The sequence below is a fragment of the Ursus arctos genome, unplaced genomic scaffold (assembly GCF_023065955.2).
Source record: "Ursus arctos isolate Adak ecotype North America unplaced genomic scaffold, UrsArc2.0 scaffold_17, whole genome shotgun sequence".
In the NCBI taxonomy this organism is placed as follows: Eukaryota; Metazoa; Chordata; class Mammalia; order Carnivora; family Ursidae; genus Ursus; species Ursus arctos.
The window spans coordinates 50626488-50647736 of record NW_026622841.1 but is presented as its reverse complement, the minus strand read 5'-3'; the positions used below and the strand labels follow the sequence as shown (position 1 = coordinate 50647736).

At 39.5% G+C, this 21249-nt stretch overlaps 1 protein-coding gene across 5 annotated transcripts in view; it reads left to right on the top strand.

Moving 5' to 3' along the window:
• MYOM1 (myomesin 1) overlaps positions 1-21249 on the top strand; it is a 155147-nt gene that overhangs the window by 61225 nt on the left and 72673 nt on the right. For all 5 annotated transcript variants that reach the window (XM_026496035.3, XM_057313258.1, XM_057313257.1 and 2 more), the window contains 7 exons: positions 1487-1579; positions 3244-3332; positions 3442-3504; positions 7430-7594; positions 9743-9904; positions 16621-16762; positions 19408-19607. In XM_026496035.3, coding sequence (XP_026351820.2) covers positions 1487-1579; positions 3244-3332; positions 3442-3504; positions 7430-7594; positions 9743-9904; positions 16621-16762; positions 19408-19607 — 914 coding nt within the window. The remainder of the gene's footprint in view (positions 1-1486; positions 1580-3243; positions 3333-3441; positions 3505-7429; positions 7595-9742; positions 9905-16620; positions 16763-19407; positions 19608-21249) is intronic.

Below are 21249 nucleotides of genomic sequence, written 5' to 3'. Positions count from 1 at the left end.
AAGAGGGAGAAGCAGACTACCTGCTGAGCAGGGAGCCCAATGTGGGACTCAATACCTGGACCCTGGGATCATGACTGAGCCAAAAAGGTGGACGCTTAACTGACTCAGCCACCCAGGTGCCCCAAGATTGAATTTTCTGATCTATGCATAAAGCACTTAGAACCTTGCTTGGCTCATAGTAAATGCTCTGTCTCAGTCGTGGTTATTAGTGTTATTTATGTTATCTGTGCACATGAAGTGGGGTGTTTGAAGGGGAAACAAGTGAAATCTAGCTCTTCTTCTGGACAGAACATGGCTTCAGCAGAAAAGCCTGGTCTGACACCATAGTCATTGGCTACTGAGGGCATGAGGACATGGTGAAGAATAAAGATGTCACTTCCAGACTCAAGAGATGGTGACTCAGGAAGGGTCCCTCCATGTCAGCCTGCCCTCTGAGGGCTGAGAGGCTTAACCAGGAATAGGACAGTCAGAAAAAGGGACTTTCTCAGCTTTTATTTGTCAGACTTTTCCTTTCATGATTGACATTAAGTTCTTCCAAGCCGAGAGCCATGCTTACTTTTAACAGAAAAAAACACTTAAATATAAGAGTTTTCAATACAGTGACATTGTTTTTAACAACATGCAAGAATGCTGGTAGGAAGAATGTTTTGCTTTAATCCTATGCAGACAGCCAACAATAAAACCCCCAACACAAAGCCTTCCTTTCTGTCTTGTCAACAATGGACAAGTTTTTCTTTAGGTCTTTGACTGAAGTATAATATACACAAAAAGTATATATTACATATAAATGTAGAGCTTTGATGAGTTTTTGTAGACTGCACACACCCAATGTCACCAGCACCCAAACAAGAAACCAAACAATATCAGCGCCCAAGATGCATCCTTCATATCTGCTCTACACCCCAGGGAAATCACGCTCCCGATTTCTAACAGCAGTAATTTGGTCTTATGTGGTTTTGTACTTTATATAAAAGCAATCATTATACTATGTACTCATTTTTTTAAGATTTTTAAAATTTATTTGAGAGAGACAGAGAGAGAGCAAGCAGACTCTCTGCTGAGCAGAGAACCTGACGCAAGGCTCAATCCTAGGACCCCAAACTCAAGACCTGAGCCAAAGACAGATGCTTAACCGACTGAGCCACCCAGGCTTCCCTATACTATGTACTCTTTCGTGTCTGGCTCTTTTCATTCAACATTGTATATGTGAGACTCCACCACACTGTTATGAATGGTCAACAACTTCAATGTAATTTTTTATGATTATGAAGAGAGGAAAGCACGCTCATTGAGAAGTTTTATTGTATTTATAGTGCACTTTATTTAATCTGCTGTAGATTTGTATTTATTGAATAGATGCTGTGGTTAACCTCAGTGCTGTGTTTACAGGTGTTCCTTCAAAAACAAGAATCACGTGTGTGTGTGCTTTTAATCATAAAGCTATTTACATTTCAACTTACTTCGCCTTGTTTCCATTATCTCACAGGTATAAAAACCAGGTGCCAATCAACGTCCACGCAAACCCTGGAAAATACATCATTGAGAGTCGATATGGAATGCACACTCTGGAGATCAATGCGTAAGAGGATGTCAGGGTCCATGTGTGTCACTCGACAATTGCCTGGGGAGGCGTCTCAGCGGTTAACAACCGCTGTCCCTCTTTCTTCCCAATGCAACATGGTCACAAAGTCATCTTATGTTTGAATTTAATTAGAAATGATGAGAAAAAAATTAATTTGTACCTTTTAGCTTATCCTTTTATACACTTGAGAGTTTTTCTTAGACATTAGTGAGAAAATAAGTTACATAAATAGGCATTTATATTTAGCTATCCTTCTCCATTCCAAATCAATATCATCATCATCATCCTTTTTTGCCCTGAATCCATGAAGACCATGGAGATTGTGGTGGGTAGCACTGAAAGTAAGCTGCCCTGGGATAAATTCTCTCCTTCAGCTCCCCGGGAAGTGCAGGAAACTATGCACCCACCTGTCAGTGTGCAGATGGAGGCAGGACTGGACATGGGGATGTTTTTAAAGCAAAATCCAAAGCAAAATTTGAAAGCCAAACCCACATCAAAATTTCTAAGTCCTCAAACATTTATTCTATCTCCTAATATGGTTTTGAAATCCAAGCCTGGTTATGTCGATGAAGAAGTCCCACCATTTTCAGTTCACCTGAAACCATGACATGCTGAGATGTCAGAGTAAAATTTATATCATTCTGATCAGAGCAGGTGACACACGTGATCCTGGGTTTCAAGCAGAACCCTAGGGCCCTGGGACATTGGCCAAGTACTGACCTTTACCTTAAGTCACTTCAGTTCTGCCGGTTGGTGGTTCTACTGAGGCTGCAGTGAGCTACCTGGTTACTTTATAATTAAATGGTTTTGAGAAAAGCAACCATATTGACCTTCTTGGAGTTCCGTTGATGTCCATAAAATTTCAATGAGAAATAAGTTTTTATAAATGATGGTAAATCCAGGTCAATGAAGAACACAGACACTGGTTGTGATAAGACACAAAATGACCTGCTTTGAAATCTTAGCTTGTTCATCTCTGTGAGATCATTCTTTTTCTTACTCCATTATGAAACACATCCCGATTTCTGTATTATAACTTATAGGAACTTCCAAGTGGCACTGCCGAGTTGTGATGTGGGCTGAAACTCCCAAGTGTGACCTAAACCTTAGTTGAGTTGAAAGAGAAACACCATATTTGTACTTTGAAGCTAGAACACTGAACCACACATCAGACAGACCCAGACTCGGTTTAAAGCTCAGGGAGGCTGTGTCTTTCCCTTTCTGTCGCCCTGTTGCCCCCAGACTGAAACTCTCCCCAAGGGAGGCCAGCAGGAAAGTTGTACCCCTGGGGTGCTCTGGGAAGCTACCTGCATGGCCAGACATTTTCTGCTCCTGACACCACTTTAGACCAGTTAATCATCCACTGTTCATGCTGTAATTTATGTGCTTAAGAGGTTTTTTTGGACTTTTTAAATGAACCTGGGCTGGGGTCACAGTGGACCATAGGTGTCCTTCTCCCGTACTGTGCTGCTGGCCTGAAACTGTAGACGATATCCTGCCTTATATAAAATCCCGCAGGAGGCTGGATCAGAGTCCGCTTCATCAAAATTCCCCTGAGCCACGTGCTGCCCAGGGATTTGCAGTGTGCCGTGTTAGCAAAGAGATCCTTGATAGAAGAACAGCTTGTAGCAACGGTCACTCATCTGCATCTGTCCTTTCAGGTGTGATTTTGAAGACACTGCTCAGTACCGGGCCTCAGCGATGAACGTTAAAGGGGAGCTTTCAGCATATGCTTCAGTCGTGGTAAAGAGTAGGTTTGCTGCACTTGTTTTATTCAAAGTGTACTTTAAGAAATTTGTTCTCGTTGCTAAAAAATAAATCAGGAAGCAGTTCACATGCATATCCGCTTTCTTTTCTAGGATATAAGGGAGAGTTTGATGAGACTCGCTTCCATGCTGGGGTTTCCACCCTGCCCCTCAGCTGTAAGTTTAAAAATATATTTGCTAAATGTCATCTCTGTTTAAAATACAGCAGAATAAGCCATTCTAGAATGCTGAAATAAAAGATAGGATTATTATAATATATGTTAGTATGCATAGAATAGCTATCTATGCTGGGTTTTATTTTTTAGATTCTTTGGTTACTATTCTCTTTCTGAATATAACTGCTTCATTTTGGTTTTATAAAAGCCCAGATATGATGGGCTAAAAATGGCAACTGCTTTTAAGTCTTTCTGTGTTAAACTGAAAAAGATGATTACACAAACCTGGGCAGTGATTTAACCATGCCCCCCCCCCCAAGTGTGTCCTGTATCAGAGCATCCAGGTCAGCATCACCTCCTGGAGAAATCCATGTCTGACTCCCACACCCACATCTGCCCAGTCAGAGTTAGGTGTCCCCGGTGAGACCATGGCACCCCCATCACAGCATCCATCACACTGAAGCTGTTAACTGTTACGTGTCTGATAATGAATGCATAAACAGATACATTAATTTATGAAGTGTAATTTAAAATGAAATCTAGGGGCACCTGGGTGACTCAGTCGGTTAAGCATCCAACTTTTGATTTCGGCTCAGGTCATAGTCTCGGAGTTGTGAGATCAGGCCCCATGTTGGGCTCCACACTGGACATGGAGCCTGCTTAAGATTGTCTCTCTCCCTCTCCTTCTGCCCTTCCTCCTCTCCCTCTCTGAGAATAAATAAACAAACAAATAAATAAAATGTCTAAATGTGCTTTAATAACAAACTATTAAAAATACTCTGATCTGTGGTAATTTATGAACTTCAATCATTTCACCTATATCTGAGTATCTTTTCATAGGCAGCAACAAAAGTAAAACCCTTATGGTTGTTCAAATAATTCAATGCTTACAGTGGTCAAACTGAAAAAGTTAGTCAAGCCTGAACTTATTTTCTGAACATTAAAAAATAAATGATAGTTTTGAAAATGCTTGATGAAGGTACTTTTTCATGAGTCAGTTTTTCACCTAATTGGTTAGTTTGGTGTCTGTAGATGACCTGTTCCGTCAGTGTCATGGGATAGCTCCTAATTTTAATATTCCAAGTTTTAATCTTTGGTATCAATCCCATGGGCGGGTGGGAGGGGATGATGAGTAGAAGTGAGGGAGGAACAGAAGCCATATCATGTTTTTCTCCTATCGTTTGATTTTTACTGAGATAGAATAGTTGAAAATTCTGAAACTATGACTTATCTCCTATTGTCCCTAAGACTGGCTTATTAATCATTTATTTCACAATCATCTGAATGTGTCTTGCTCATTCCCACTGCCATATCATCATCCATATTTCTCCCACTTCTCTCTTCTCCATCAAGCTAGGGTCTAAAAGCCCAGCTCAACCTTACTTCTCTAACTTCTTAATCTTTCAGATCCTCCTCTAACTGGTCCCTGAACTGAGTGCAGTTGTTCCCAACATAGAAAACAGAGGGCTTTTATTCATTTATTCAACTAATATTTATTGAGCATCTGCTATATGCGAGGTACTGGTTTAGGTGCTTGGAATATGCTGATAAATATCATAGATGAAGCTCCCTGCCTGTGGTTCTGTTCTAATAGTTAATATATATTGATCAGTTGTACCAGACAGCATACTAAGACACTTTGTTATATGCAGTGATCATTTAATGTTCTCCCAAAGCTTATAAAATAGGTGTCGTTTATCTACACTATACAGATGAGGAAATAGTTTTAGAGAGGTTAAATCATGAGACAAAACCACACATAATGGTAGCGTAGGGGCTTGTAAGTTTGTCTTTCTAACTCTAAACCGTATTCCTTTTTTTTTTTTTTTTTTTTTTTAGTGGGGTAGGGGAGCAGAGGAAGAGGGAGAGAGAGAATCTTTTTTTTTTTTTTTTTTAAAGATTTTATTTATTTATGTGACAGAGAGACAGCCAGTGAGAGAGGGAACACAGCAGGGGGAGTGGGAGAGGAAGAAGCAGGCTCATAGCGGAGTAGCCCGATGTGGGACCCGATCCCGGTACGCCGGGATCACGCCCTGAGCCGAAGGCAGCCGCTTTAACGACTGCGCTACCCAGGCGCCCCGGAGAGAGAGAATCTTAAGCAGGTGTGGAGCCCTATCTCATGACCCTGAGATCATGACCTGAGCCAAAATCAAGAGTTGGACCCTTAACCGAGTACCACCCAGGCACCCTCTAAACCATATTCTAAAACAGGAGTTGGCATTTTCTGTAAAGGACTCCTGTGACTGTAATTTGTGAACTAACTGTAATTTGTAAATTATAAATACTTTAGGACTGTAAATACTTTAGACTTTGTGGCGCTATGGTCTTTGTCACAACTACTCAACTCCACCTTTGCAAGACAAAAGTCACCATAGACAGTAGGTAAAAACTGAATGTGGCTGTGTTCCAATAAAACCTTATTTATAAACATTGAAATTTGAATTTTTCTATGACTTTGCACATGTCACAAAATATTCTTCTTCTTTTGATTCTATCTCAACCATTAAAAAATTGAAAAATTATTTCTAATGGTACAAAGCAGGAGGCAGTCCAGATCTGGCTCACAGATTCGCCAAATCCCAACCTAACCGTTATCTCTATTTTGTAACCTTTATCTCTACCTCCTAAGGCAGCGTTGGAGCCAGCCCGCCTTCCCAGACAGCGAGGTCTGATTGATTTGTTTTACTTTTGATCTCAGCAGGACATCATCATATAGAAGTGGGGCAGATGGAACCTCTGCTTCAGAGTGGTTGTTTCACTCTTGGTTAGTGGTTCCCAGAGGACACACGGAGTCAAGGCAATCTCACGTATTGCTGGACAGCACAGCTTCTGGAAAGAGCCTGCCAGTGTAAACCCTGGCTCTACAGTGTCATTGTGGGCAGTTAATTAGGCCTCCCTATGCTTCTGTTCCCTCATCTATAAAACAGAGAGATGACAATGGAACTTACCCGAGACAGCTATTATGAGGTTTGAGTTAATAGACATTTAACACTGGGACCAATACTTGGCACAAGGTGAACTCAATAAATTTTAGCTTGCATTTTCAAATTAATTCTAAGAGGTGTTGGGAAGAGAGATGAACTGTGAGACAGGGCCTAAATTTTAGAGTCGGGCAGCTATGGGTTTGAATTTCACACATAATACCTTTGAACCCTGGACATTAGCTATGTATTATTTTTGTGAACTTCTACATTCTCATCTGAAAGAGAGGGGAAAAAAAATATCTGTGCCATGGGGTTTTTGAAAGGATTAGACGACATGTCAAATTCAAGTACGTGGCATGGTAACCCGTTAACGCAGTCATTATTTTCCCAAGCTCTTTTCCTTGAGAAAAGAGAAAATAAAGCCTGGGAGGGTTTATGATGCATGTATATACTCAATCTATAAGTAAGATATTTCTAAGAAAAGTATTTTTTAAAGTCACAATATTATAAACTTTTCAATTTGACGTTTCTTTTAATATTTTTTTTTCACTCAGATCACTAAAGATACTGAAGCAATAAATTTTTCCAATAAGTCGGAAAACTCCATTTTTATGAGTAATTGATATGACTCTTTGTCTGGAGAGTAGAGCAGCTGAGTTTTAAATGAACTAGAAATCTAAAAAGTGCATATATTATGCTAAGTATTTAAGTCTAAGCTAAATGTGGTATTCATTTATATGCTATGTGGGGTATTAAGCCTGACCTTTAAATTCTATTCATTGCAATAATAAAAATAAACATTGAGCTTATCTGACCAATGAAGCAAGCATTTCCATTTCACATCATAATATTTGGGAATGTGCTATGTACTTCTTTGTAAGACTTAATTTTTGGCCAGATAGTTCATTTGATCAGTGTTTGTTTTGACTGCTTATTAAAATGCTAGTGTCTCTTTGATGAGAAAAAAACCAAATTATTGATGTTTGTTTTTGTTGTACCCAGTTGCTGTGACCCCTTATGGTTATGCATCCAAGTTTGAGATCCACTTTGATGACAAGTTTGATGTGTCTTTTGGAAGAGAGGGCGAGACAATGAGTCTAGGCTGCCGTGTAGTTATCACTCCTGAAATTAAGCATTTCCAGCCAGAGATCCAGTGGTATCGGAACGGTGAGCCTTTATGATGAATTCTCACTTAGGTTCTTATTCACAGAAGGTAGCAGACGGGGCATGGCACCCGAGCATGAGTGTCCATAAGACCACAGACTTGGACTGGCAGAATCTGGACATTAGAAGGCATAACCTACTGGATGTTGAAAGAGTTTTTATGCATATATCAAAGTAGCAGAACTTTCATAATATATTTGTGGTGGTTATAATTTCTTATCACCAAGTAATCTGTGGAAAGGATGACAAAAAATGCATTTTTATAAATTACTTATATATTTATTTTATAAGTTAATTTTATTTAGTAAAATTAAGGGAAGTCCACTGAAGTCCAGTGGCACTATGGAGCATGCCCACTGACCCCTCGGCCTGGTGGGCAGAGAGCAGAGTTCTCACCAAGCAGCTGGCCTGAACTTCAGTTGTGCACACAGGTGCCTGGGGCAGTCCAGAGCATCTGGGTCCAGCCCAAAACCAGTAATGGCAACAGCACTGTGGATGGTGAACATGGGAAGGGAAGAGGCTCCAAGCGGGGGCAGCATGGGAACCTACAACCGCAGCTTGCCAGCCCGCCCCTCCTTCCCCAGAGCTCATTGCTATGGGATCTGCACAAATACTAACTTACTGGCCTGAGCATCAGGACAGGAACTACCAGCAACCAGGCAGTAAACTTTGTCAGTAAAATATTACAAAATAAAATCATGCATATAGGCGTTGCAGTAAAGCATATGAGGCAGTTGTTGGAATTCTTCAAAGAGTTTAGAATCCCTGGTTTTGAAAATGGCTGTAACACTGCACAGTAAATATTCAGAGGCTGAAAAATGTAAATTAAGCTTAAAGATTGTCCCATTCAATGAAAAAGAACACTATTTTCATATGAAACTGTGGATGAAGCAATTATTAACAAGGAAGATAATTTTAAAATGAATTTTTCCTTGTAATTGAAGATACAGTGATAGAATGCATAAACTGACATTTGGGTTATATACAAATCATTTTCAGCCTCTTGTATAACCTCCACAAGTTATAGAACATGGTAGAGAAAATATCAAAATATTATTATGTAAAACTACATTTAAAATTAAATCCAGACTTACATGAAACTAATCTATATGAAGTCAAATTTTTTTTAGAAATTTTGTTCCTTAAGAATCATTAACTCTAGAGTACTAAAATTTATATTTTGAAATAATTTATCAGAAAGTTAACCCAATGTTAACTTTATAAGAACTTATCTATGTAATACAATATAGTATAAAACTATATAATATTTTAAGTATGTATTATCTTAACAGCTACAGTAACAGTTGCATCAGCAGAAAGATCCTTCTCAAAATTAAAAATGATCAACTCATTTCTGATCTTGCATTTGCAAAGAGTGACTCATGTTACTTTTTTTTTTTTTAAGATTTATTTATTTATTTGATGGGAGATGGAGGAGTAGAGGAGAGGGGCAGAGGGGGAGGGAGAGGGACAAGTAGACTCCGCCTGAGCACAGAGCCTGTTGTGGGGCTCAATTTCATGACTCTGAGATTATGACCTGAGCAGAAATCAAGAGTTGGCCACTCAACTGACCGAGTCATCCAGGTGCCCCTCAATTACATTGACTTAAAATGAAGTTGCCAAAAGTATAAATCTGATGACCTAATAACTTAATTTGCAGAAAAGCAAGCCTGAAATATCTTATTATCAATCAAGATATTACATTAATAAAAATATTTTATATATAAAATTATGGCATGAAAATTTTTTTTGCAATTTGCATTACCCCAATTATATTTTATATGTAGTAAAATATTTTTGGAGGAAAAAGCCTTATATTTTAGTACCTATAACTGTATTTTTTTCTCTGCTTTTTGAACAGGGGCTTTGCAATTTCATTTTGCAGTGGACCTAGACCCGGCAGATTATGTATCTGGCCCTGGTCCCTTCACTTCTGATATAGTATTTTTTTTTTTTTTTTACCAATATAAGCATGGTAGAATGGCTCAAAGCCCTAGAGACTTTCACTAAAAGTCAAATAGCTCTCAATATAGGAGAAGAGGCAGAGAGAGAGGGAGGGAGGGAGGAAAGGAAGGAGGGAAGGATGGAAAAAGAAGGGAGCAAGGGGAGGAAAACTCAGTTCATTTTCTTACTTTTTAAAAAAATTTCCAGGAGCACCTGTTTCTCCATCCAAATGGGTGCAAACACTTTGGAGCGGAGATCGAGCAACGCTGACATTTTCTCATCTCAACAAAGAAGATGAAGGCCTCTACACAATCCGTGTACGAATGGGAGAATATTATGAACAATATAGCGCTTATGTATTTGTTCGAGGTAAGACCCAGCAAAAAGCAGAACACCCAAGAATGTTTAAAACACTGAGGCCAAATCAATCTATCCAAAAATGGTTTTTGTAATGATGAAAGAGCCATTTGAAAATTCTTCCATAATACATGGCATAAGGTTATTAACTTCCAGTAAAATTAGACCCAGTATGAAAAGATTACCCCTGAGGCACCAACCCAAAGGTAACTAGCTTCCGGACTGTGTTACTATCACTCATGTCAGACTTTCTTTGTCTTCAGTGAGTCACCAGTGCAGCTCTCTATAGGTGTTCGAGTAGAGATGCTACATCGCAACAATAGAAAAAGCCATTTCAGTTTATGGAAGCTGCAATAGAAGAGGATGTGCTCTGGGGGACTTACTCTTTAATATCTATTTCACAGAGCAAATTCATTATTTCACTCCAGACCCCTTCTTTATAGTTTCAGCTTTAATGAACTAGGAAACAAGGTCCTACAACTTAATCCTTAGGGCAAACTGTGTGATTTTAAGAGTCTTTCTTTCTTCACCTGTGTCTTGAATGGAGTGGATGTCCACAAGTGGGAATGTTACTTCTACATGGGATCCCAGCGCGTTTGGAAGACCATCGACACTTACAGGCTACAGGGCCAGTGTTCTGTGCTCTCTTCTGTGATGTTAGTCAGGTGTGGCCACAAGAGAGACACAGGAGAGGCTTGGGAAAACAAAGTTTATTACACTCACAGGTTTTAGCACACCACGTAGGGCCACCAGGGGAAACGTGCATAGGTCGGGTTGGTCAGGAGGCAGAAGGGGCAGGAGGTGGGGAGAGCTTAGGCCATGGCTTTTATTGGAGTTTCTGTGGGAAAGGCAAGGCAGGGCAAGATAAACAGTTTAGGATTGGCTAGTTTGAATCATTTTGGTAGACTCCACTCTATAGGCGTGGTCCCTAGTGGCCTGCTAACTGGCCCAACAATGATTAAGGCAGGAGAATATGGCCTCATGGGGTGCACAGGCCAGATAGAGGAGGCGTGGCTCTGGATTGGTCGGTTTGCATATCATAGGCATGCTCCTGGATGAGCCCTTGCTATCTCCAAGAGTTGGCTAGTCCTGGGAGGGGCAGTGTCTTCCCAGTCAGAAAGGTTTTAAAGTGTCAAAACATCATAATTTACAGAAAACTAAAATATAAACAATACAGGAGACTTACTAATTTTTTTTTAATCTCTTGCGCACTAAATAGAATCATAAACTCATAGGAATTTTGACCAAATGGAACTTTAGAGGTCAGGTGTCCTTAATTGGGATCCACAGTCTCCCGAAGGCTCTATGATTAGAGTTATATTTCAATATATTTAGTTTCTTTGGCAATGTCATGTATTTTATTTTATGCATTTGAAACATTATTCTGAGAAGGGGCCTCTATACTTTCTTTGTCACTCTGCCAAAGAAGTCTATGGCATGAAAAAGTTAGGATTCCTATTCTAGTCCAATCTTTTAATTTTAAGATGCAGAAACTGAGGTTCAGAAAAATAAAGTGATTTACCAAAAGCCTCACAGTTAGTTAAAAGCAAAAGTGAACCTAGGATTCAGGTCTTCTGATGCCTAACCCAGGATTTTAATTAGGGTATAGGCTAAGCTGATGAAACAAAAAAGCTTATTTCTCTCCTATGTCTATGAATTCAGAAATAGGGGTGTAGTTCAGAGTCCCAAGTCCCATCTACATTGTTATTCCACTGCTCCCATGGTGCTATCCCATGTTCCCATCCCAGCCTATAGGAAGAGGAGAGAGAGGAAGTGGAAGGGGAGATGCAGAGTTGTACACATCACTTCTGCATGGTGAACACTTAGTCACATGCACACATCTCACAGTGAGGGAAGCTGGGGCCTCATGTGTCCAGTTGGACGGTCATGCTACCTGCTAAAGCTGGGCTTCTAGTACTAAAAGGAAACAAGAAAAATGGATACTGGGGACAGTTAGCAGCCTACACACACCCCCAGAGAACAGTAACAATTGTGGCATTCCATCCCGGAGCAACAACTGGTAAAGATACATGAATATCTACATCATCTGAAAATGCGTCAGACTTTCTCCTACACAAAAGTATTGAGGAAAAAGTTAGATATCCCTGAGGGAAGAGAGATGCTAGCCTCTGGATAAATGGACGCACTGAAACTCATCAGCAAGTAAGTCTGTGTAGACAGACCACCTGGATAAACCTGGCTAGATAAGGACTGAGTAAGCAAAGTCTTTGCCTCTGCTCTCAGTTGTCTTACCTAAACCAGACAGAGTCTCTGGCAACTCAAGAAAAAAACCTTAGTTACTTATGATTTGACGATTCTTTCGTGGACTTTGGGAACTCTGACATAGTCTAGGGTTTTCTCAGTAACATTTCTCAGTGCCCTTATCCAGAATTGTGGCTCTCTGCCAGATTTAGGCCAGACTTCACATTACTGACTATAGACAGGGAGACGGTATTGAAATTTGAAATTTGTACAGGCTAGTTTTCAAATCCACAAAATAAGGAAACAGTAAGATTCTAAAATTTATCAATGTAGGGTAGAGATCTACAAGTGGAATTGCTGGATCATATGTTAAATTTGTGTTTAACCTTTTAAGAAATTGCTAACATGTTGGGTTTTTTGTAAAGATTTTATTGTTAAGTAATCTCTACACCGATCATGGGACTCGAACTCACAACCCTCAGATCAAGAGTCACATGCTCCACTGCCTCAGCCAGCCAGGCACCCCAAGGAATTACCAGCATGTTTTAAATGACACTTTATGTGTTTTACAAATTTATGTGAGAGAATTGAGAAGATAAACGGGAAAGACAAAACTGGAAAGATAAATTTCAGTAATCGCTTTGTGAACTTAAAAACTTTTAGAAAAATATTTCACTTAAAAGTTTATTTTAAATGATGTATTTTAGATTCTTTTTTTAAAAAAACCTTTATTGAGGTGTACTTGATAAACCACAAGATTCACCTATGTTGAGTAGACAGTGCTTCTAGAATATTTACAGAGTGTGCTGCCAACACCTACCATTCAGTTTGAGAACATTTCCATCACCCCAAAGGGATTTTTTTTGCCCATTCTCCACTGTCATCCCCAGACCAGCCCGTAGGCAATCACTAACCTATATATTCTGCCTCTGTTGGCATTCTCTGGACATTTCTGGATATAGTATGTGGACTTTTACATCTATCTTCTTTCATTAAAACATCTATTTTGAGGTTCATTTATGTTGTAACACATATTAAGAGTTTGTTCCTTTATATTGCTGAGTAATATGGCGATGTATGGGTATATCTCATTCTGTCCATCCGTTCACCAGTTGGACAGTTGGATCATTTCCAGCCTTGGCTGTGATGAATAATGCTGCTATGAACATTTGTGTCATGGATGTATGTTTTTATTTCTCTTGGTAGAGACCTACAAGTGGAATTCTGGGTCATATGTTAAATTTATGTTTCACTTTTTAAGAAATTGCCAACATGTTGGTTTTTCTGTAAAGCTTTTATTTTTAAGTAATCTCTACACCCAACATGGGGCTCGATCTTGCAACCCCCAGATCAATAGTCACATGTTCCACCACCTCAGCCAACCAGGCGCCCCAAGAATTACCAGCATGTTTTAAATGACATTTTATGTGTTTTATAAAACTCTGTATACATTGAACTGCATGAGGCCATTTTGGTGCATTTTTAGAGCTCTGATATTTTTGCTGCTCAGAAAATAGCTTCTGAACCAGAATGATCATTACATAAATCACCGTATGTCTGCAGAAACACATTCCAGAGCTGCACATATTTGGCCAGGATTTTATTACATAGGTAGTATGTGTTCTTTTTGAAAAAAATAGATCATGTAAATAGGGAAAGAAAGAAAGAAAGAAAGAAAGAAAGAAAGAAGAAAGAAAGAAAGAAAGAAAGAAAGAAAGAAAGAAAATAGTTATTCCAATGTTATTATTTTATTACATATTCTTTTAGACTTCTATGTTTTATATATTCTTTCCTCCCCTACCCCCTCCACTGCATAAAGGGAGAAAGATGATAAAGTGGTAAAGGACAGGATAAAAATGTCTTGAAAAAACAATTAAAAATGACAAAGAAATATATGAAAAAGTTTTTACTAGTAATCAAAGAAATGAAAATTGAAATGATGTAACATTTTAATCTATCATATTGCAAAGATTTAAAGGATTTTTAAAATCCACTGGGATAAAGTGTTGGAGGGAATAGCACTCCTGTAAATTGCAGGTGAGTGTTAATTGTTTCAACATTTCTCAGGATGTTTTGTTCCTCTGTATCAATAGTGCACATTTCCAACAAAGGTGAGAAAAATGTTTATATTGGGAAAAACTAGAAGAAATCTGGATATCCACCCATGGGAGTTGTAAAATAAAGTATAACAAATGTCCTGTGTAAACAACAGAATACCACACAACAATGAAAACAAGTGATGTTTATCTATATTTATTGATATAGAAATATATTAACATGAAACTCTATAGTCCAATCCCATTTTTATTTCAAAAGCAATCACTTTTGAGTTCATAAATATAGAAAAAAAATCTAGAAAAATCTAGGCCAATATGTTAGTAGTAGTTATCTTTGAATTATGGAATTGAAGAGGATTTTAACATATATTTTTTGATTATCGTATATTTTAACAAGGAAGCACTGCTTTTATCCTGAAGATAATAGCGTTAGTTACATTTTGAAAAAAGTTACTAGCTATGTCAAAAGTGAAAATATAAAGAGTAGCAGGCTAATCTTTCCCACCTAATTAATCAAACACACAAAGACTTTGGCTTTTTGGAGGGTCGGGAGAAAGAAGGGCACAGGCTAGGAGGGTTGCTGCTGACCGAGTGGGCGCTGTGGTCAAAGCATGCTAGCGGAGCTGCTGAGAGCCAGGAGCACAGACGTGTCGCATCGTAACACAGTATTTGGATTTGGCTTCCAGCAGCTCCTATACAGAACCTGTTTTTAGAAAGACTGTCAAGCCCACCCCAAGAATGGCATGGTCCAAGCAATGTTATAAATATGCTGAAAATTGGCTCCCTAGTTGCCTACTGTCTGCTGGGCTCTGTTACATACAATAGATTCTCAGCAAACTAAACCAGGGATTCCTGGTTGTTACACTGTGGGCCTTGGGTGGAGGTTGCCAGTTGTTCCTTTCCAACTGAGTGGCTTTCCAGCATCCCTCTTCTGCCACTTAGGCCTGTAAACCTCAGCATTTCTACCCTTTTCTAGCTCTGCTCCAACTTCACCATCGGTGGGCTCTCCCTCCAGTTCAGTGCTCTCAAAGCCTGAAAGGAAGGAAGTTTTTCCCCACCAAAATGCTCACTTTTAGGGGCCGTGATTTAGTTATGTTCTCATATGGCACTTGTGCCAGAGAAGTTGCCTAAAACACTTTCCTGCAGATTCATGGGGCAAGAAACAGAATATTCAAAACCAAAGTGACTTGAGCTCCTCACTGGCAATGCAAACCTATCAAATTCAGAAGTGCACAAATATTTCTGCCTTATTATCAAATGGTTTAGTAATTTATAAGAGTTACTGAAGTATAGCTCATTGTAAAACAAAAGTGTTTACTCAGTCGCAGAAGTGTTTTCCTTGAGTTGAGTGGCTCCGACACGTCTCAGCCTCCTCTCAGGTTAACTCCAGTTATAAGGAGGTGGACCAGAAGTCAGGAGGAATGGGCAATGTGGACCCCACCTCCAGAAACCCTGCCTCTCACTTAAAAGGCTGTTGACAGATTATTTTCATTCCCGTTGCTCTCCCCCTGAAAACATCCCTGGTTCACAAATTTAGCTGTGCCTGAAGACACTGCTGAGGAGACCCACTGTCAAAGGATCTCATTTCGTAAACATTCACTGCCCTCCCTTTCTTGTCTAACCCTGGACTTCCACTAAACTCGGATAAACTAAGCTCAGATGTGGATATTGCATCAGAGTTCCTTTCGCAAGTGTCTTCAGTCTGGGAACAAACATTTGATTAAAGTGAATGTTTTCCTTTCTCTTCCAAAATGGGAGTGCCCAGCAGAGGGAGGGGGCGAAGCTTCGTGGTTTTTATTCTCTTGTGGATGTATCCACAAGGTGACAGAAGGGGCTATTTGTTCCCCTTCAGAGCAGTTCGTATATCTGAGTAACACTGTACACCAGATATCTTAAGAACAGATTTTCTGGCTCAGCTTCCCTTAGACTTTTCTGACAGTGATTCCTGACATCTCCACATTTATTTTCTTTTATTTTTTATTTTTAAGAAAAAAAGTTTTGTTTTGTTTTGTTTTTAAATTTATTTGACAGAGAGAGAGAGAGAGCACAGGCAGGGGCAGCAGCAGAGGGAAAGGGAGAAGCAGGCTCCCCACTGAGCAGGGAGCCCAATGTGGGGCTTGATCTCAGGCCCCTGGGATCATGACCTGAGCCGAAGGCAGATGCTTAACTGACTGAGCCACCCAAGCTCAGTTTATTTTCCTTTAGAACGTTTTGAGCAGGCGAAGGCCGTGAGGCAAAGGTCATGGGTCCTTTTTAGAGCTCTTTCTAACATAATGTTCTTTGTACAGATGATGAAAAGCACGCATTGTCATGTTGGTAAGCAAATTCTAAGATTGGAACTGGCTCTGCTGGGGCCAAAGATGTAGCCACTATGGGTGTGGTAAGAAATGTGTGCCCTAAGTCAGGGATTGCCAGACTGTGATGGATCTTGTCTGAGAGGTTTAAAGGGATCCTTCTGTATTTCCACAGACGCTGATGCAGAGATTGAAGGAGCTCCAGCCTCTCCCTTGGACGTGGTGTGCTTGGATGCCAACAAAGATTATATCATCATCTCTTGGAAACAGCCAGCTGTGGATGGAGGGAGTCCTATTCTGGGCTATTTTATTGATAAGTTAGTACTTAGTCTAGTTCAGTTCGTGTGATTTGGCCATAGAGATGCATGCTTGATTTCTCCCACCATTTCTATGTGAAATATTTTCTTTTCTGGCCTCCTCTCTCTCTCTTTCTCTCTCTGTCTTTCTCTCTCTCTCTCTCTCTCTCTCACACCCCTCCCTATCTATTGATCTAAATTCCAAAGATAATTTTTGAATCTGACTACCAATGCAAGTCACTAATTTGGCAAGAATGCTATGAATTTATAGACCTTATAGCGGCCACTTTGCAAACAGCTGGTGTCCGAGGTATTTAATGTCCACATTCCTAGCATGTCAGTAATTTTAAAATATTAAACAATTTAAAGAATAATACTTCAGGAATACTAACAAAATCTTATTCATTTCACAGGATGTGGTTTCAAGTTAGACAAATAACAAATATCGATAGTATTAAATTATGTTCTTTCTACAAGTTTTTGCTATTTACATTCTCTGAAAGTTAGAACCTCTGATATTTATAGTAACTGGGTCTTACACATTAATTATCCAGTGAATTTGGACAATATAGACAACAAATTTAGATTATCAACCTAAATACATTATTATCTGACTTAGTTTCTATTCAAATAGTTGCTCCAATTCTCTGTCCATTTTTCAGTAATAGAATCTAATTGTAGAAGCCACTGGGGACAAATAATCTGTGCCACTGTGGTACAACAGGTTTGTACCAAGGAATATTAAACTGAATATTTACGGTAAGAAGTAAATGTATGCCCGTTGGGCTCAATACCATCCAGAGAAATATTTATAATAAATCATATACTATTTAACCATATACTAAATACTTCCACATTATTTTGTCATTTAGTACTAATGAACTGTGAAGTTTTTGGTAGATTCTTTTTCATCCTTACAGACTGCCTTATTGTCTTTGGCAGATTTCCAAGGGATTTGCAGAATTAATCAGTGTAAGACCAGGGACAATCAGAAGTACATTTTGCTTAGTCATAATAAAAATAACCATATTGCAGCTAATATTTATTAAACATTTCCTATGTGCACGGCACTGTTCTAAATACATCACATATATTAACCATGAGCCATAACCACCATTTGAAAGGTAGATACTCTTATTGTGAGTAGGAAACAGTGGCTGGCCCAAAGCCACATGCTAGTGAGAAAGCACTAAGTTGCCTAAAGTCACACAGGTAATAAGTAGCAGAACTAGAATTCATGTATCATCCTGGCCATATATTTGTGTTCTTTCTGCTCCAACATGCTGTAGACGTCTCCAGAGCAGCTGCTTTCTGCCTATCTTTCTACCCACATGAGGGCTGAGAAGCACACGTAGTGTCACTGGGTCACCATGACAGCATCTGCATAGGGAGAGAGGGAGAATCTCTAGGGACAGGGGCAGTTTGAAGAATTGTCCTAGGCCTCTTGGCTCCCTCCCAAACCCTACCCATAGCAGCTCCAGAATTTCTACAAAGACAAGATTTAAGGGTGGGAGTCAGGGAGTGAAGCCATATTCGATAGCACTTTACATAAGGTTGAGGAAATGTCTATTGTCTATATCAAAGAATGGAAGGGTGAGGCCGAGGAAGCAAAGAGAAACTTCTCACCCCGACCACCTTTGCAATGCCGCTGGAACCCCCTGCCCCATGCGAATTATTTGGGTTTAGACATTTTAGACATAGAGCCGTGTTGGGGAAGTGACATAAACTAAAAGTTCTATGCTCTGCTCATAAAACTGATGAGTTACTTAATCCTAATGCTGTATAATGTAATCACACACTGAGAGCCCCTAACCCCCTGTCGATCAGGCCAGTAGTATAATCTCAACTGCCATCTTTGTCTCCCAGGATGTGACCACTCTATCCACAGGCACCAACTGCTGTAAAAGCACCTAGTTAGAAATCAGAGGTTCCAAGCACATAATCTTTCCCTGCCAGACCCGAGAGTTTCCCTGCATTTCACCAATCTCATCTGTTAAGAAACAAATATGTTACAATGCTCTCCTCACCCTTCTACCCACATAGCATGTACTGATCGTCAGGTGGGCTCTTTCCAGGGGTGACTGGCTGGCTCAGTCAGTAGAGCATGCAGCTCTTGATCTCAGGGTTGTGAGTTTGAGCCCCATTTTGGCTGTAGAGATCACTTAAGAAAAAAAAGTGCGCTCTTTCCAAACTACAGTATAAATAGGTATATTGAAGGTGTTAACTTTCTCAAACAGTAGTTTTATTTTTAGAAGAAAATGCATAAGAAAGACAAAGAAGTCACCAGTGGTGGAACTGAAGATGTCAGCCAGGGAGATGTTTGCAGGATCCTCCCCCTCGGTCTCTCCAGTGTAAAGATTGTGTATGCCTATACCTGTTGCTGCGTCTGTTTTTCCCCCAAAGTTCTTCTGCCTAGTGCACTAGTCCCTTCAGCTGCTTGCTTTTAGGGAGTTTAAAGGAAGTATGCATGTTTAGGAAGGATCTGAGGCATTTTTATTATTAAAGCAGACACATTGCAATTGAGTGGAACTGAGTGCATGCAGTTAAGAACTATTGAACCACACTTATAGGGAGATCTGAGGCAATTGGGTGGGTTTGCAGCTTTGGAGCTATTAATTTAGTCATACTTCTTTTAATATTCTTGCTGACCTCTCTCTTTCCCTCAGGTGTGAGGTGGGCACAGATAGCTGGTCTCAATGCAATGATACACCTGTGAAGTTTGCGCGTTTTCCAGTCACTGGGTTGATAGAAGGTCGTTCTTACATATTCCGAGTTCGAGCTGTGAATAAAAATGGAATAGGTCTACCATCTAGAGTTTCTGAGCCTGTGGCTGCTCTGGATCCAGCTGAGAAAGCCAGACTTAAAAGTAAGCATTTTTCAATTTTCGAGATCTTCTTGAACTTTTTTTTTTTTTTAAGTAATTATGATAGATCTCATTACAAGGTTATTCCTCCCCCTTCCACTAGAGGGAGAAGAGAATAGGAAATCCTTTATGGATCAGAAAATCCAAGGGGGGAAAAAAAAACCAAAACCAAAAACAATTTGTTTTTAAACTCATCTCTTCACTAAGGGCTTTATTTTTTGTCTTATTTTTATTTGATTCAGAAAACTTTTCCTTGTTAAACTGAGTTCTGGGCATTCTGTTTGAAATGAAATATGATAAGAGCCTGGAAAGAATTTTTATTGATTTTATTAGCCTGCTCCAAATACACTTTTCTTTTAATTCTTAAAATTCTAAGTTAAATTTCTTAACCTAGAATTTGCACCTTAGAGCATTAATACTCAACACAGTGAGTTTCTTTATATGAAAGGAAAAACCCATTTACAACATTATATCTCTATACTTGAGTTACCATATTAGACAATCAAAAATAATCTTTTCATGTATTTAAACTCCAAGTCTCAACGTCAAGACCATGGTACATGAATTATGCTCTGCATTTGTTTCATGGGAACCCATATACATCCTCAGTAATAGAGACCGTAAAATGACCTTAAAAGATTGTTGGAATTTAACACTTCAAACTATACCAGATTTTTCACACTTGACCGTATAGACATTTTAGACCAGATGATTATTTGTCACTAGGGGCTGTCCTGTGCATTGCAGGATGCTTAGCAACATCCCTGGCCTCTACCCACCAGTGCCAATACTCCCCTCCTCTCCCATTGTGACAATCAAAATTGTCTCTAGACATGACCAAATGTCCCTGAGGCTCAATATCATCCTAGTTGAGGACTACTGGTTTATGTCATATTTGCAGAGTTATTTTTTTTTTTTTTAAAGATTTTATTGATTTATTTGACACAGAGACAGCCAGCCAGATAGGGAACACAAGCAGGGGGAGTGGGAGAGGAAGAAGCAGGCTTCCAGCCGAGGAGCCTGATGTGGGGCTCGATCCCAGAACGCCGGGATCACGCCCTGAGCCGAAGGCAGATGCTTAACGACTGTGCTACCCATGCACCCCCAGAGTTATTCTTGACCTTAGGTACACATGTGGCATCATAAAAAGCTAAGCAAAATACCTTTTCTTTGGAGAGTTTTTCTAATCAAGCTCCTTGATTGCCCTCAGATTATTTTTCGCCTATTATCTGATTGCCCTCCCTCTTTCCTAATTCCAGTTCATATTTTCATTGACGACTCTTCTACAAATTCCAATGAAAATAAGATTTGGGTTGAAAATAGGTTATCTTGCATATCACCTTTCTGTTTTTTACAAGCTATGGTGAAAATCTGTTGATAAAGCAAGAGTTGAACCATTCTCTCTTTCTGTTACTTGTGGGAACACAGAAATTAATTTCATCTTCAATGAATAAATGAATTAAATGAATTTAAATGGGTTTTCCTCTTTTCCTGCCCATCTCACCCATTTTCCTTACTCCAGATCTAACCTCGTTTCCCTTGTAGATATCACTTTTCAAAATATAATGGAAAGAAATTGCTTTCATTGAACTGTACTGTAGGATTAGCCCCCCCCCCCAACCCTTGGCTTCATTATTGCAGATAA